Genomic DNA, 18,558 nt, shown 5'->3' on the forward strand with positions numbered 1-18,558 from the left:
TCATGACTTAATACTATATTTATTTATTTAACTAATACATACAATATTTTACAAAACAACATATTTTCATTATTTTCACATACGTATATGTAGTGTACTTTAGTGTAACTTATTTACTAACATATATTACTCACCCTCAACCACCTTCCCTTCCCCCTGTTCAATTTCCCATTTCCTAATAATCCCATTTCTATTTTTATATCTTTAAATTTTTTCCACATGAGCAGAAGTATATAATACTTGGTTTTATCAGTTTGGCATATGTTGCTTAACACAATCGTGGTCTCCAGTTCTGTTAATTTTTCTTTCTGACATGATTTTCCTAACCATGCCCAGGATGTTCAATTGTGTGTATATATATGGTCTTTTCTGTCCAATTGCTGTTTAGGAAGTGATAATGATTTTTTTGTTCCATCTGTTGTGAAATGGGAGAATAAACATAATTTTTCTTTCTGACATGATTTCCTTATCCATGCTCAGGATGTTCAATTGTGTATAAAGATCACATGCTTATCTGTCCAATTGATGTTTACGAAGTTATAACGATTTTTTGTTCCATCTGTTGTGAATATGTAATAATAAACATTGGGACTCATATAACTCTCATCTGTGCTGTTTGATTTCTCTATGCCAATGTCCAAGAATGTTATAAAGGATCAGATCTCATTTGTTCTTTCAATTATTTAGTAAACATTATATGATACTCTTTTCAGAGTATATATGTCAACAGAACACAAGAGAAAATAAATTTAAATGTCCACATGTCAGTATGATATGTACTTCTATACAGATGACATATAAGAAGGAAAGAAAATTAAATTATACATTTCAATACATGAAGATATCTTTACCCAATGAAAATCTAAAGTGAGGTACATTAATGAATGTTTCCTTTCCATTTCATCATAAACTGATGCCAGTATAAGAACAATGGAATACTACAATCACTAACATGGTACTTGCTGTAAAACCAAGATGGGAACCAGGTCAAATAAACTGCATATTGAAAACAAGAAAATCATTTCAAATTCACTATGCGTTTCCAGTCCACTGCACTTAAAAGTCTAGTACATACCATATGCACTTGTATATAATCAGATTTATTTAAAACACATTAAGAATTATATTTAATTTTATTAATTTATTTCTTGCAGTACTCAAGATTGCAACAGGACATGTGCATATGTAAGGCATGCTCTATGCTTCTGGGGACCTCTCCTTTTATTACAGATTAGATACAAACTTTACAGACATTTTTGCACAGCTTTTGAAGGGCACTCTTTACTTCTTTATTTCTCAGGCTGTAGATAATAGGATTCAGCATGGGGATCACCAAGGTGTAAAACACGGAGGCCATTTTATCAGTCTCAAAAGAGTGACTAGATTTGGGCTGTACGTACATAAAAAACAGAGTCCCGTATAATACAACCACCACTGTCAGGTGAGACCCACAGGTGGAGAAGGCCTTGTGTCTTCCCTCTGCAGAGCTCATCCTGAGTATGGCCACAAGGATCAATATGTAGGACACAAGTACTACAGAAAGAGATGAAACCAAATTAAATGCTGAGAAAATCAATATTATCAGTTCAACATCACGTGTGCCTGAACAGATCAAAGTCAGCAAAGGGAGACTGTCACAGTAGAAATGACTAATTACGTTATGGCCACAGAAAGATGAAATAAAAATTTTGATGGTGGTGATGAGAGAAAGAAAAGCGCTGAAGAGATAGGGAATTGTTACCAAGACCCAGCATACTCTCTGTGACATGATGACAGTATACTGCAGAGGCTTGCAAATGGCAACATAGCGATCATAGGCCATCGCTGACAGAACAAATAACTCACTTATGATGAAGAAGATAAACAACGCTAGCTGGACAGCACACCAATTGTAGGGGATGGTATTTTCATTTGTTACAAAGTTTACCAACATTTTGGGTCCTACAGCTGTTGAGTAACCAAAATCAATGAAAGCTAGGTGTCTGAGGAAAAAGTACATAGGTGTTTGTAGCCTCATATCCAACTTGGTAAGGATGATCATGCCCAAATTTCCCACCATTGAGGCAACGTAGATGAGAAAGAACAATGCAAAGAAAGGTGCCTGTAGTTCAGGGCGGTCTGTGATGCCCATGAGTATGAACTCATTCAGCAAGGAGAGGTTCTGTGTCTCCATCTAGAAATCTTTACTTGTGGGGATCTTCAAAGCTCACTTGGAATCAGGAATTTACCTGTTAAAATTTCAGAATTCAGGACACATTGTTTAAGACAGTCTTATGCTTTTATGTCCTTTATTTCTTTTTGAAAGAAAGTAATTTTTTAGTTCATTTGCCTTACTGAACACAGATACAAGTTTCAAAAACATTGCACCCTGCATAGCTTACACATTTCGTACCTTCTCCCTTAAAATGCAAAGTATGTGTGAATAATGTCTTTGTGATTTTGTGTGTGAATATGCTGTTTAGAAGAGGTGAAGAGTAGATTAAGACTTCTGATGTTTCTGCTTAAAACTGCAAATATTTGTGAAATATCAATTTGAAGAAGCAAAATGAAATAAATAATTTACATTTGCTCAGCTTTATATTGTTACAACTCATCCATGGAAACATCACCAATGCACTATACAGTTGTGGCTTTATATCTCCTAATTGCATCATCTTATATCCAGTATCATCCCAGCATCCAGGATACTTATATTCTCAATATTTCTGAAATCGTTATCCTCATTCTTAACTGTTTGAGTCCATCTAGAGTTAACAATGAGGAACAGGTCGCAGTCTTGCCTGTGTTCCGTGCTTAGGAATAGCATCATGAAAATGATGTCCGATGTGGCCGTTATTGATTCTAGCCCATTTTAAGTAAGCATGTATGACCGCACTAGCTAACCTGTGGAGTGTTCTTCCCAAGTGAACTACTATAATCATGCACATTTCATAATTGGGAATATGTGATTAATGGAGCAGATCTTCAACCTGAGTGAGGGAAGGATGTGGGAACAACATCAAATGATGCACCATGTGGAGCTAAGAAATACCTATGGTTACTAGGAGTAACTAGGTACTGTAAAGAATAATCTTAAACACAAAAATGATTCAAATAACAAACAAATATTAGATGCCTAAGAAGCCATCATTTTCTTAGGAATTTACTATGCTCATATTTTAATTTTCACTCTTGTAAACCATCATTTCATCTTCTATCAGATAACTGTTGACAGATCTGAATTAGCAGCTGAAATTTTATAAAACTACAGTTTGCAAATTCCTTTCTGATATCGTCTATGTATCCAGCTACTTTTAAACAAATGCTTCCACATAGGTAATTATCCGTATTGCATATAACCATATTGTTCAGAATATTGTATAGAATATAAAAAATGAAGAGCACTATGCTCCTCCAGTCAATATGGCTAGCAAAATCCAGACAACAAAACACACCAATACACACACACACACACACACACACACACACACACACACACACACACACAAACACACAGAGAGAGAGAGAGACAGACAGACAGAGACAGAGAGACAGAGAGAGAGACACAGAGAGAGACACAGAGAGACAGAGACAGAGAGAGACTGAGAGACAGAGAGACAGGCAGAGACAGAGAGAGACAGAGACACAGATGCAGAGAGACAGAGACAGAGAGAAACTTACATATAATGTGTAGCATGTATATATAATATGTCTTCTGCACATCATTAGTCATTACACTCATAAACTCACAGTACCTATGGCAACCTGCACAGGACATCACAGAATCAAGACTGCTGAAAGCCCACCAAAAATGGGAAGGTAGTCTCTTCGAGGCCCTTCTGTTATTGAAGAACTGTTTGGAGTTCATACTTTCTCAGGGAAGGCAAATCATTCTTTATTGAGAGAATATACATCCTTTTATTTAGTCCTTGTTGTATTTATTCATATTATTAGCATTTAAGATTATAATTTGATTACATTTCTCCCTTCCTTTTCCTTCCTTCAAACCTTGCCATGCAACCATCCAATTCTCCTTCAAACGCATGGCCTAATTTTTCTTTTTTTAATATATTTTATTAATTTTTGATATAACATCTCAATTATTAGCCCATCCCTTCTCTCCTCCCATTGCTCCCTCCCTCCCACTTTCCCCCTACTCCCCTCCCCTATGTCTGTGACTGAGGGGGACCTCCTCCCCAGTATATGCTCATAGCGTATCAAGTCTCTTTTTGGTAGGCTGCTATCCTTCCTCTGAGTGACACCAGGCCTCCCCATCCAGGGGACGTGGTCAAAAATGGGGCACCAGAGTTCATGTGAAAGTCAGTCTCCACTCTCCACTCAACAGTGGAGAATGTCCTGTCCATCAGCTAGATCTGGGTAGGGGTTTGAAGAAACTCCTACAGCTGACAAACACCTTCAGCAAATTGGCTGGATAAAAAATTAACTCAAAAAAGTCAGTAGCTTTCCTATATGCAAATGACAAACATACAGAGCAAGAAATTAGGAAAACTACACCCTTCACGATAGCCACAAGCAGTATAAAATATCTAAGAGTAACTCTAACTAAGCAAGTGGAGGACTTGTTTGAAAAAAACTTTAAATCTCTGAAGAAAGGGATTGAAGATGATATCAGAAGATAGAAGGATCTCCCTTGCTCATGGATCGGGAGAATTAACATAGTAAAAATGGCCATCTTACCAAAAGCAATTTACAGATTCAATGCAATCCCTATCAAAATACCTACAAAATATTTTGAAGACATTGAAAGATCAATTCTCAACTTCATATGGAGAAACAAAAAGCCCAAAATAGCAAAAACAATCCTTTACAATAAAAGATCCTCCAGAGGAATCTCCATACCTGATCTCATGGCCTAATTTTTCAATAATTGTTATTACATGCATACACGTGAGGCATCCTTTTAACCAATAGTTTCTCTGCTGTGTTAATTAAAATGGTGGCTCATCCCTCCACTCTGCTTTGTTGTCTCATCTCTGTTTTCTCCACCTCTCATCCTTCTTACCCTCCCAATGCTGTAATTACCAGATTGGGCAATATTATCTTTTAATTTTCAAATCTAAAAGCACCCCCTCTTCCTAATATATATGTTTTGTATAATATATTTGAAAAACTCCAGAGTGTACCACATAACAAGATGCAGTAAGACTCCACATAAACCCTCATATCTAGGCTGGACAAGGCAACACATAGGAAAATATGAGGCCTGCAGAGGTGACTGAGTGGCCAAGAGTCTTACATAATGTCAGCACACAAATCAGTAATATGTTCCTTCTGATAATTATTTAGATATTTACTAAGTACTGAGTACTGAGCCAGATAATAGTATCAGTCTCCACCAGTAAGTTAAATTTAATTTATTGAACTCTTAGTATATGTTTTATCTGTGCGACTGTTATTCTTAACTGCACATTATAAATTTTACCAGACATCACCTGAGTATATATTTAATACTATTAAGTATATTCCCACTGGATTAAAAAAAAAGACTTAAATTGTCCAAATTTGCTTTTTATTTCTCCTTAAAGATTTTATGTTATTTATAATATTGGTTGTTTAAAGAGTGTATTTATTCATTACATCTCATTATTTAAGATATCAAATGCTTAGAGGAACATCTTTGTGTTCAGGTGTCTGACTTTTTGGTACCTCTGTCATATGAGTCACATCTCTTAAGGATATGAGCAGATTTTCCTTTTCAACATTTAAAAATACATTCCTGTTTTCATTCATAATGCATGAAAATTCTAACATCTATGAAGGTGTATCAGAGCTATATTTCATCATATTAATTGGTTGATCTCAGCTGCTGGTTCCTGTAATAGAAAACTCAAAACCTCTGATTTCCTGCCTTGTAGGGGCTTCTAGAACATCTGTTTCAAAACTTGATAGATTTTTTGACACAATTACTACCATGACACTCTTAAATATCTTAGTGAAAACCAAATCAGAATGAAAATTCTTAGTTCCTTTGGGTGTGAGAGAAGCAACATCAAATCTAGAATGGTTTACAGTTTATGACCAGCTGGTTGAAGTGGAAGAAGCATAATTCCATCAGTAATTTTCTATATGTGGCCATCACTGATTAGAGTCAGGCAAATTTAATATAAAGTTAGTTAGGGGGAAACATGGCCTATTATGATGATGTGCATTAGCCTCAATACATGCTTTTTATTAAATTTGAGCTTCGTTTTCTCTTCTTACTATAGGTTTGGCTATGAATAACAGTCTATACACCTTGAATATATTACCTTGGACCACTTTGCACCTGGTCTGCAGACTGAGTATTTTGCTTTTCCCTAAACTATGACAAGTTTACAAAACTATATGGAGAAGGTAGAGTTTAAAGTGTTAAGAAATAACATGTGGTCAATCAGGAACAGTAATGATGGGTCAAGACTCAATGTTGCCTGTTCACTGAACCTACTTCTAGAAGTGGCAGTAAGTATGTTTCAACACATTTTGGACCTACATCCCACTTGTAAATAGAAGCAACCTATTTTTGGTTCACCTAATTTTGGATTTTTCTTTCTATCTCTCTGTCCGTCTATGTCTCTGTCTCTGTCCGTCTCTGTCTCTGTTTTTCTCTCTCACTCTCTCTCTCTCTCAATCTCTCTTTCTGTCTCTCTCTGTGTCTCTGTCTCTGTCTGTCTGTCTGTCTTTCTGTCTATCTGTCTGTTTCTCTCTCTCTCTCTCTCTCTCTCTCTCTCTCTCTCTCTCTCTCTCTCTCTCCTCCTCCTCCTCCTCCTCCTCCTCCTCCTCCTCCTCTTGCCCCTCCTACTCCCTTTTCTTCTCATATTACTTTGTCTTTTTTGGGAACCTCTTATGAAATAAGTATAATCAAGATATTGTCTAAGTGAAAGTTCTTGTGGGGAATCACATGGAGACAAATCTTCTCTTGTATAATAATAGTAAAGCATATAGTAATGGCATAAATGAAAATATGGCTATATTAAAAACTGAAGAAGATGATAGGCCTTTATTGAATAAAAGGAAGTCCCTTTAGAAAGCATTTTAATGGAAACATTTATACTTACCCTATGCTATCCCCAGTTATATATACAAACACACACACACACACACACACACACACACACACACACACACACACACACACAAATACACACAAACACAAATAAGAAGACATTTGCTGTGATTACATTCTGCTTGGCAAATTTAAAAAGTCACTTTCCTCAGACTTCTCATTAACAATAGAAACAGAGCTGATAAAGAAAAACAAAATGAAACATAAAAATTTAAATATGACGAGACTTACCGTGTTTATAGCTGAAACTGATTGGGTGAGGAATAATCAGTATGAATATTTTGATACCATGAAGACTGGTTCAATCCACTCACCTAGAATCAGAAATGGGCTCTTGTTTTCCAGTAACATTAAAAACCACCCTGCAATAGAGGACCCTTACAAGTGTTTCTTCCTTTTGAAGTTTGCATCGGGGAGCTGAATATAATATCTTTGTTATTCCCTAAACACCCTGGACCTGACAATCATGTCATTGTGTATTTGTTAATTGTCCTGGGGCCACTTGATTTCCCTACTGACAAATTATCTAATACAACATTCAATAATTTTCTCTGTTATTAAATTTAATTTGAAATATTTAAATACATATATATACATCTTATATTTCAATATTTTATTCATTCATTCCTAAATGTAATGACCTAACATTCAGAATTTCTACCATATGTTAAATAAAACTTAATGTTTGTTTATGGAGAATCATTTAAACATAACCTATGGTGACTTTTAAATATTAAAGATTTACTATTATTAACTTATTACAAGTATTATCTATCAAATGACAGTAAATGATAGATTAATTGTATATCTGTAATCATCAGGAGTCTATCAGTCCTTACTACCTATCCATCCCTTTCCTTATATATAGGTATCTACTATAAAAATAAATGTTATATAAGTAATAGAAATAAAAGTGTTCTTATAAAGTAGAAACAGTAAGCATTTTAATGTCTGAAGTAATTTTATGCATTTTTGATAGTTGAAGCTTTTTTAAAGTATAGTTTATGACTTATGAATGTTTCGCTATTTTGCTTAATTTCCTGGAACAAAAATATGATCATCATTGACAGCAACCATTTTGTGTACATTCATGTAATACGTAATGAATATTCAGTTAGTTATACATTCCTTATTTCTCCCTCTGAGATTATAATTTTTGTTACCTCTACTGCAGTATAAAATATGGTTGGAATTTTTAGGTATAATAAAGTATCTATGTTGTGAAATTTTGTCTTTATGGACAAATGACACACTTTCCTCTCTTTACTAAGAGGTAGTCAGAATCATCAATTACGTTTCCTATTGTCTTCCTGGTTTCTGGGATGTGACTGGACACATTTACATTAAGAATTGCAAAGCAATGGTGGCAAGACACTCAGAGGCCTGCCTGCTCTGTGGCCTTCTGCAGTGAGAGACACTATGATGTGCAGACATGCAAGAGAAATATGGGAGAGAAACAAAAGCAGTATAAACTAATTTAATCCAGCAATATGGCTGCTCTGGTAAGAGCTAAAATCCAAAGACCATTTAGGTCTACGTCACTTGGCTGGAATACTGACACACCCTTACCTTAGTATACCTCTTTAAGTCCTCTGGCTGGAATACAGACATCCCTTTATTTTTTATTTTATTAATTTATTCATATTACATCTCAATGGTTATTCCATCCCTTGTATCCTCCTATTCCTCCCTCCCTCCCATTTTCCCCTTACTCACCTCCCCTATGACTGTGACTGAGGGGGACCTCTTCCCCCTGTATATGCTCATAGGGTATCAAGTCTCTTCTTGGTAGCCTGCTATCCTTCCTCTGAGGCCTCCAGGCCTCCTCATCCAGGGGACGTGGTCAAATATGGGGCACCAGAGTTTGTGTAAATGTCAGACATCCCTTTAGTACACACTTTTGATCCTAAAAAATCACTTCTATTTATGGACAGGCAAAGTGATGAATCAGAGCAAGATTTGATAGGATGAGTCAGAGATACAATATTCCCAACTCTTGCGTGAATGGACAGGAAAGAGAACCTCCTCTAAAGCAACACAGTGAGAGTAGAGAGGACGAAAGTACAGTACAGGAATTCAGAGAGTGCAGTAGAAAGCACAACAGACAGACGGCACAGTACAGTATAAAACAGCAGAGCTGAGTACAATTTAGTTCTGGGGGGTTGAGTACATTGCAGTTCAGTGCAGTTCAGGTGGGTGTAGCTCAGTTCATGGAGAAAGGGGAACAATTCAAAGAGAAGCTAAGAGAAGACAGTTTGAATCATTGTGTTTAAAGAGAAGATTTGAGCCAGAACAGCTGAGTTGGATCAGCTGGCCAGAATTCAGACTTGATAAGTAGAGGTCAGATGTTAGGGGAGGAGGGCTCCACTTTCTGAGGACTAGAGGAGGGAGGGAAAGGGAATTCGGGATGGAGATACAATCAGTATGTGAAGGATCCAAATGCAGAACAAACAGGTAACTTATATTGCTACTCCCACTATATAGGAATAGCTCTGAGATTTGTTGGGACATGAATGTCTATTCATAGACAATGCTTCTTGTTGGCTACAGAATCTCTGTGTGAATTATTTAGTATTAGATGCCATTATTTGTATGTTATGAATGAAGATTTACAGATGTCCTTTTTCTTCACATACAAAGAGCAGCACACCAGCCTTCATTATTCTGTGCATCACACTCACCTTATACATTTATAATTTTAGGACTATGTAATGCTTGTGAGGAATTATGTTTCAGAACAAAAGAACCAGACACTGAGGCTGGATCAGACCTGACAGGATTCATTCCTCTCAGCATGCTGGGACACTGACCTCCTGAATCCTTCATGTTCCAACACCAAGGGCTTCAGTTGCTGTGCCTCACCAGAACAGAAGAGTTTCCAGGATGCTTTGAAGAGAGCTTCTAATCTCAATTGATCCAGCATTCCAGACTGTCCCATGTAGGGCTCTAATTAAGCGTGGAATTTCTCAATATTCAGAAACTGGCCCACAAACATTATTCCTAGCTTGTTTAACAATTATCCCAGTTTTATTTGAGTACCTACAAAGGTATTACTCCTCCCAATCAGCCGGAATAAACTTTAAGACAATGATGCCCCATTTCCCTTATGTGGGGCTGGGTAGGTTTTGAGTTGCTTTCTTGGGTGATAGATGTTAATTCATTGGGAGTTGGTTACAAATTATTATTGGTCTTATTTAGAGAGAAAACAAGTTTGGACTCCAGGATGTCTCCCCTTTCTTATTTTTCACTCTTAGGTTTGGAGATAGGAGGTGAAAAGACAGAAGGGGGAATATAGACATACATAATGATGACAGGACAAAATCTTAATTGTTACTCACAAAGTTATTTTTAATTCACTCGTATAGAATTTTGTATATAGATGCAAAATGAGTTTAATTTTAGTTACAATGTTATAGAATTAAAATATAATATTATTCTTCACACACACCATATATATTTCTCCTCTAATATATGGTATTGCACCCATACAACTCAATTATAATACAAGGATTCCTTCCAATACTTTGAAAGTGTTATTTCAGGCCATTTAGGATCAGTAAGTTATACAAGCTAATTGTTAAATGATCAAATCATGGTCATATCAATGACTAGTATATTTTTATCACAAGAATATACATCCTAAGTGTAGCAGATGGACATGATTCTGTAGAAAGATAAGGTAAAATACATAAGGTCTTCAAAAACCTCAGACACGTACAGAATATGGCATTTAAAATGTTTTTATTGTTTTAAAGATACATTTACAATGAGACAGGCAACACTGAACCTACCTCAAAGAAGATAATGAGCATCAAAGAACCTCCCTCTGGAGATGACTTCAAATGTGGCAAACAAGCCATGACCAAAATGTCCTCATTTCTACCACAGACAGAATTCTGCCTAAAAATGGGTAAGCTTGGATGCAGGCAGAGTCAATGACCGAACTCTGCCAAGACAAAGTAAGCATGTCCTTAATAGTTCCTGCCTCACAAATATCTCTGTCCAATATATTGGGCCAGAAGGCTGAAGATGATGCTCCAATGTTATAGAGAATTTGGGTAACGATACAGGCAGCAAACCAACTCTGTCATCTTCTCATTTGGGAAGCTGCTAACTTGCACTCTCTGCATACTGAGGTAAATAATTTTATTCCTTCTCAAATCTCAGATAGTTTAATTTTACAAATAAGCCTGGTTGTTTATGATTTTATGTCTAGATAGGTTTTTAAATTGATAATGATAAGATAAAGATAGATACTGATTTACATTCAGAATTTTAAATGATTTCTTCAAGGCTGCCAAATACAAATAGCCAAAAAAATATGAATGTAATATATATATACATTCCAATACTTTGAAAGTGCTATTTCAGGCCATTTAGGATCAGTAAGTTATACAAGCTAATTGTTAAATGATCAAATCATGGTCATATCAATGACTAGTATATATATATAAATTCCTGATTGTTTCATGGATCTTTTTCTTGTAGGTAGTTTATTACATATATGTGTAATAATATAAAGGTGTATGTAAAAATTATTTATTTATTTATTTATTCCTTTTTTATTAATTTATTCTTGTTACATCTCAATGGTTATCCCATCCCTTGTATCCTCCCATTCTTCCCTCCCTCCCATTTTCCCCTTATTCCCCTCCCCTATGTAAAAAGTGGTGAGTTAATTCAGAAGTAATTTTCAGAAGCTAAACTCATTCTTGACCTAGGTTAGCAGGGACTAGAAGCTGAAGCCTTCAAGATGCATAGACTAGAAGATTCCAGGCCCAGGCCTAGGGATAGATAGAAACATTCTGGGATCAGCCCAAGCCATGTAGAAATAAAGCTTATGTACTGCTTTCATATAACCCCTCTTCTAAGGAAATAAAAATAACATTTACAAATCATGATGGTTTCAACATTATGAAGAGAGATAGAACTGAAAACAGGTGAGGTGAAGAGGAATAGCCTGATGTGGGGTAGCCTTCTCTGCCACCCTGAGGACATGGGGAAGTTCTAGTCCATGCTGCCCCTGAGGCCCATGCCAGGCAGCAGCACAGGTCTGCTCATGGCTCATGTTCTTGTTCATGGCTCATATTAATACAAAATACCCCACAGGTGTCCAGGGTCTGGGCTGCCTCCTGGGACCATGCTGATGACCAAGGTCTATGCAGAGGTAGCCATCACTTGCTGCAGCACTTGGCACAACAGACCCTGTACTTCACAAATCCAGTAGAATTGGTCCTAGTAACATGAGCATGAGTGAGCCAGTGCCAAGGGCAAAAACTTAGGAGAGCTGGCCAGGTCATCATTTGCCTATGGTGACATGCAAAACGGAAAGATGCCCTTCCCTACTGCCGTACACCCTCTGTGGCAAGGAGGAGAGCTGGCCTAATAGTCACGAGAGCAGGAGAGCTGGCCTCGCATTTGGAGAGCAGACCCTCTTCCTTGCCGGGAAGCACAGTAGAGCTAGCCTGGATGGTAGCTCCTAGGTGAGCTAGCTCTGAGAGTGTGAGAACTTGCCCTGCCTCTTGGCAGCGTGGATGAGGTGAGCTAGCCACAGAAGTGCTGAAAGGCTTGCCCTGGCGGTGTGCATGCAGGTAAGCTGCTTGCCTGAACAACTCACCTAATACACAGGTCCCCATCCAAGGCTTTGTGTTGGTGTACCCCAACATCTAACGTATCTATAAATGGCTGGGGTACATGGAAGGGCCTGTTGTATAGATCCAAGCTGCAGGATCTCTGTGACACAGGGCAAAAACAGGATACCCAAGAGGAGTCCTAGTGAGGATCCAGTATTGATCATGTAGCAGAAGTCAGAGGCCTCAAACCAGACTAAAGACTCAGTACAATTAACAGATGCAAACTATTATCTATCTTTGGTCTCTTATTGTCTATAAGGCATCTGTCCAGGCCCTTCTAGTTTTCACAGTCTCTGTTGAGAAATTGGGTGTAATTCATAGAGGTTTGCCTTTATATGTGACTTTGCTTTTTTCTCATGAAACTTTTAGTATTCTTTTTGGTTCTGCACACTTAATGTTTTGATTATTATGTGGCTGGAATATTTTCTTTTCTGGTCCTATCTCTTTTGAGTTTTGTAGGATTCTGTATGTTTAAGAGCATTTATATAATTTTTTGGGTGGGGAAAATTTTGTTCTATGATTATGTTGAAGATGTTTACTAGGTCATGGAACTTGGAGTCTTCTCCTCCTTCTATTCCTACTATTCTTATATTTGGTCTTTTTATAGTGGGTCAGGTTTCTTGAATCTTTTCCTTGAGGAACTTTTTAGTTTTAACATGTTTTTGACTGATATATTGATAACAGTAACTTCTGCACTTGAGATGATCTCTTCCATCACTTGTGTTCTGTTGGTTTCCGCAGTTCCTGTTCTCTTCCTTAGGTTTTCCAGCTCCAGGAACTGCCTCGGAGTGTGTTGTTGTTGTTGTTGTTGTTACTTCTAATTCCCTATTTAGGTCTTGAATAGCTTTATTCATTTCTTTCGTTTATTTCTCCCATTTGATTGAATTTTCCTGTAATTTTTTCGTAGAATTTATTCAGTTCCTTCATCCATTTGAATGTATTTTCCTGTATTTCTTTGAGAGATTTATTTTCCTCCTTCAAGGATTCTATCATTTTCATCACCTCAGATTTAAAATCATCTTCTTGAACTGAGAACTGTTACTCTCTCCTGGGTGTGCTGTGGTGGGATCATCGGTTTCTGTTTGTGTTACTTTGCTCTGATTTTTTATTCTTGTGTTCTTGTGCCGGCCTCTAGACATCTGATTGTCTCTGGTGCTAGCAGGCCTGGAGGTTCCTCCACTGCGGTCGTTGTCTGTGTGTTTCCCAGGTGGGCCAGGCATGAAGGGCAGGTGAAGTGAGCCCTCCTCAGGATTGTGGACAATGGGTGTGGGAGCCTACAGTCTGCGAAGGTCTGCTGAGTTCTATTTTTGTTTCCCAGTTGGTTCAGGCAAAAGAGGAGCCGGCTGAGAGAGCTCCAAGCTGAAAACTGTTCAATAGCCCTCGAGCCTCTTTGGTATTGTGGACAATATGGGTTGTGGGCTGCACATGACTCCGCTCTGGTGGTTTGCTTTCTGAGAAGAGATGGACCAGGCCAGAAAGGAGAGGGCAGAGAGAGATCCAAGCCCAAAGCTGTTTGATTGATCGGCAGTTCTTCTTGAGATGGCTGCTAATGTGGGTTGTGGCCCTCACTCAACTCATCTCTGACTGTGTGCCCTCTGTGTCCTACGGGCCAGGCTGTTAAGCAGGGGGTGGAGAGATACCCAAGCCCAAAGCTGTGCCAATGTCCCAAAGGCCTTTTATGGATGGCGGATACTGTGGGCTTTGGCCCATACTGCTAATCATCTCTCTGTGACCCAGAAGATCCAGACCAGGAAGGATAGGGTGCAGAGAGATCCAAGCACAAAGCTTTTTATGTGTTTCACAGTCCTTCTTGGGATGTCAACAGATGTGGGTGTCGGCCCGTGCCCAAATTACCTTTGCTTGTTCAATCTCTGTGTCCCAGATGGGCCAGCCCTGCAAGCAGGCAGTAGAGACCATCTTTTCTATTTCTTCATTCAGATTATTATTTCCTTTGCCGCACAGAAGAATTTAACCTTCATTATGCACCATTTATCAGTTTTTATTCTTAATTCTCGTGCTACCAAGGTCTTGGTCAGAAAGACTTTTCTTCTGCCAGTAACTTCAAATTCAGGTCCCATTTCTCCTCTGTGTTCTTAACACACTAGGAATTTAGTTTTGTGCAGGGTGAGAAATAAGAATCACATTTTATTTTTCTACATGTAGCCAGACAGATTAAACAGCTTCATTTACTGAAGACTCTGTTTTTCTGCAATGTATACTAACAGTCGCTTTGTCTAAAATAATGTGACTATGTTAGTGTGGATTTATATGAAGGTAATCAGTTATGTACCAATGATAAATCAGTTCCGGATTATGTCCATTCCATGCTGTTTTTATTGCTATAGCTTGGTAGTATAATCTGAAATCTGAGATGGTGTTACCTCTAGCTGTTTCTTTTATACTGTTTAGAATAGTTTTGGCATTCCTGGGTATTTTATGTTAACATTTGAAATTTAAAGTTTTTTTTCAATTTCTGTAACAAATTCTATTGCATTTTAATGGAGATTGTTTTGAATATATAATTGCTTTATATAACTGGCCATATTAACAGTATTAATTATACCAATCCATGAGCCTAGATGGAATTTTCATATGCTGGTGTTTTTTTCAATTTTTTTCAGCATCTTAATCTTTACATTTTACAAGTCTCTTATTTCTTTGACTACATATACTCTAGGCTATTGTGTCATATTTCTGTACATATATTGTTGTGATGTTGTATTTGCTTATCAAATTGATACAATGAACTATGTATTGAAAACAATAGTGTAATCAATGTTGCTTAGGCAAATAAACAAATGTCCTTTAACCAGAAAACAACAAGAAATATATTTAATGCACTCAACAATTATGTGCAAGAATAAAGACAACAGAGTGTTTATGCTGTTTTATTATTTTAATTTACAGAATTACATAATGTAAGAAGAAGAACAGGAAATAAAAAATAAAGATTGAGCCAATAATAAATAAATAGAAGGAACGTGATTTTTTTTTCGGAACTTTAGCGTCTATCTGAAGTGGTACATTTACTTAAAGGGTGAATTAGAAGAAAAAAAAATGACACTAAGAAGAAACTACAAGTAGTTTGAATGGAAAGACATGCTCCATTTATCAAGCACAAGGAGCATGAAAGGTGATGTACCTTTGATCACAAGAGATCCTAGATGCTTTTCATGGGATGAGACATTTAAGCAAGGCCCATGGCGATCGACAAGCAAAGGAGAAGGTTTAGCTTCTTCTCACTGTGATTAACTTAGGTTTTCATACAACTTATAGAAATGAATGAGGCCTAAATGGTAGCAAATATGTGTACATAAAAAATGCAACACATTAGAACACATGATAAATCAAGTATACAATCACCATTGAAGCCCTGCTCTACAGCTCTCATTCTTTTTAAAGGGAACTAAGCTATACCACCAAATATTGTGATCTATACACTCTAAGAATATTATATGTGATCTCCAAGTTATTTATATCTTGCATTATTAGGATTACAATCCAGTCTTCTTCAGTAAAAGGGGGTGAGATCTATTTTTTTCTTCATGCATTCCTATAGAACACTGAAATGCTTGACCTTCAGGAAGAATGTTAGCATTTAATTCTGTTAACCCTTTGTAATTGCTAAACATTTTTATAGAAAACAAAGATTGAACCACTCAAATCCTATATGGATTTCAAAAGAATACACTGTGTATTTTCTTCCCTGTCCTATGAAGAGCATCTTTTACATCTTTGTTCCTCAAGCTGTAGATTAAGGGATTCAACATGGGAATAATAAGGGTGTAAAATATTGAAGCCACTTTATCAGTATCAAAGGAGTGACTGGATTTTGGCTGCACATACATAAATATCAGAGTCCCATAGAAGACAATGACCACTGTCAGGTGGGACCCACAGGTGGAGAAAGCCTTGCGTCTGCCCTCAGCTGAGTTCATCCTGAGAACAGCTATGAGGATGAGCAGGTAGGACACAAGAACAACTAAAAGAGAGGAGATCAAATTAAAAGCCGACAAGAACAGCATTATCACTTCAATTTCTTGTGTATTTGAACAGACCAAAGATAACAAAGGAAGACTATCACAATAGAAATGACTGATGACATTGGAGACACAGAAAGACAAAGTGAAAATCTTGATTGTGACTAGAAGAGCCACAACTGTACAATAAATATAAGGGATTGTCACAAGCACCCAACATAATCTTTTTGACATGATGACCATATAAAGCAGAGGCTTACAGATGGCCACATAGCGGTCATAGGACATTGCAGACAGAATAAAAAGTTCACAAGCAATGAACAGAAGAAAGAAGGCTAATTGTGTAGCACAAAGATTAAAGGATATTCTATTTTGGTCAGCAATAAAATTTGTTAACATCTTGGGTCCCACAGCTGTTGAATACCCAAGATCTGTAGTAGCGAGGTGTCTGAGAAAGAAGTACATGGGTGTTTGCAGCCTGGAGTCTACCACAGTAAGGATGATCATGCCCAAATTTCCTACCAGTGACATCAGATAGATGATGAGGAACAGCCCAAACAATGGCGCCTGCAGCTCAGGGTAGGCAGTGATGCCCATCAGGATGAATTCAGTCACCACTGTGAGGTTGTGGTTCTCCATCCTAGCTTATCAGGAAATCTGTTCTGATCAGGTATAGCATCATCATCATTATTAATTAGAGGAGCTGTTATAAACTAATATGTAAAACATATACCTAATTCTATCAATATTTAATATTTAAAATTATATATCTAATATCCATATATAATTGCTCCTAATATTTAATGTGATGTTTCAATAGTTTCAAGATTGATAAGCCCAGATAGATTGAATACAGTTAGAAGGAGATAAAAATTTACATGAAAATAGAGATTACACATACATAATTTACTAATTTTCACATAAAATAACATTTTAACACTTTGAACTTTAGATGCCATTAATGTGGATATTTACTGGACTTCTTCAGAATTGTTATTTATCATTGTATAGTGACATTTAATCATTTAATTTAGTAATTTAGTAATTTCATATACTGACTCTGCTGCAAGAACATCTAAGGGCATTTAAAAATGCATCAGATCTACTGTACAACTGGATTATGAAATGCTTACACTTACAAATAGAGCATCTTAATGTGTTAAGTTCAGCAATATATTGAATTTATGTTAAGCTTAGTAGAGCAAATCAATCCCAAATTAGATTGGTATCAAGAAACCAAAGAGAATATATTCACATATATCCCCTATGTATTTTAACATAGTGTACACAAAGGGATATTTTGTCAAACACTTCATTGAAAAACCTTTACAGCATGTTCCAAACAGATGTGGCTATACATGTTTTGGAGAATGAAGGCAGGATTTTATGCTGTATTGCATCCATAGTGCCCTAAATGGCTCTCAATAGTCACATGAATATATTTTTTTGCATTTTTAAACAGGGCTTAAACTTACCATGAAGGGGTTGTGTTCACATGTGTTTGTGTACATCACACTGGACAGTACTGAACTCTTTAATCTGAAATGATAATTAAATAGGGAATTAGGTCAAACATCTGTTGTTCATGAGACCTATGCAAGGCTTGGTTTACATTGTGTCAAGAGGAACATGGGATGACTTGCTGTGTTTCAACTGATTCTTGATTTTTTTTAATAAGCATTACAAATTTCTCTATATGTGTGATATAAATATGTGGTGTGAGACATTTTGCTAAGGATACTTTTTAATATAAATTTGATAAATGTATTTGTACATTATAGCGAAGAACTTGGAAACATAAACATATCTGAGCAAATTAGGAAGAGTGGTTGTTATTATTGATTTAAGAACGAAGACTCAGAATTCTCCTTGAATAAAAGAGAAAGAAGTATGTTTTCTTATC

The 18,558-nt window shown here is 36.8% G+C and overlaps 1 protein-coding gene across 1 annotated transcript; it reads right to left on the minus strand.

Moving 5' to 3' along the window:
• Positions 1 to 1,231: 1,231 nt before the first annotated feature.
• Positions 1,232 to 17,294, minus strand: LOC311607359 (olfactory receptor 8U9-like; the record flags this gene model as incomplete). Its single annotated transcript, XM_084799011.1, has 2 exons — positions 1,232 to 2,173; positions 16,365 to 17,294. 2 exons carry the CDS (start codon positions 17,292 to 17,294, stop codon positions 1,232 to 1,234), a joined length of 1,872 nt encoding a protein of 623 aa, XP_084655137.1.
• Positions 17,295 to 18,558: the final 1,264 nt, after the last annotated feature.

This window comes from Acomys minous (genome assembly GCF_964271855.1).
Source record: "Acomys minous genome assembly, chromosome: 10".
In the NCBI taxonomy this organism is placed as follows: Eukaryota; Metazoa; Chordata; class Mammalia; order Rodentia; family Muridae; genus Acomys; species Acomys minous.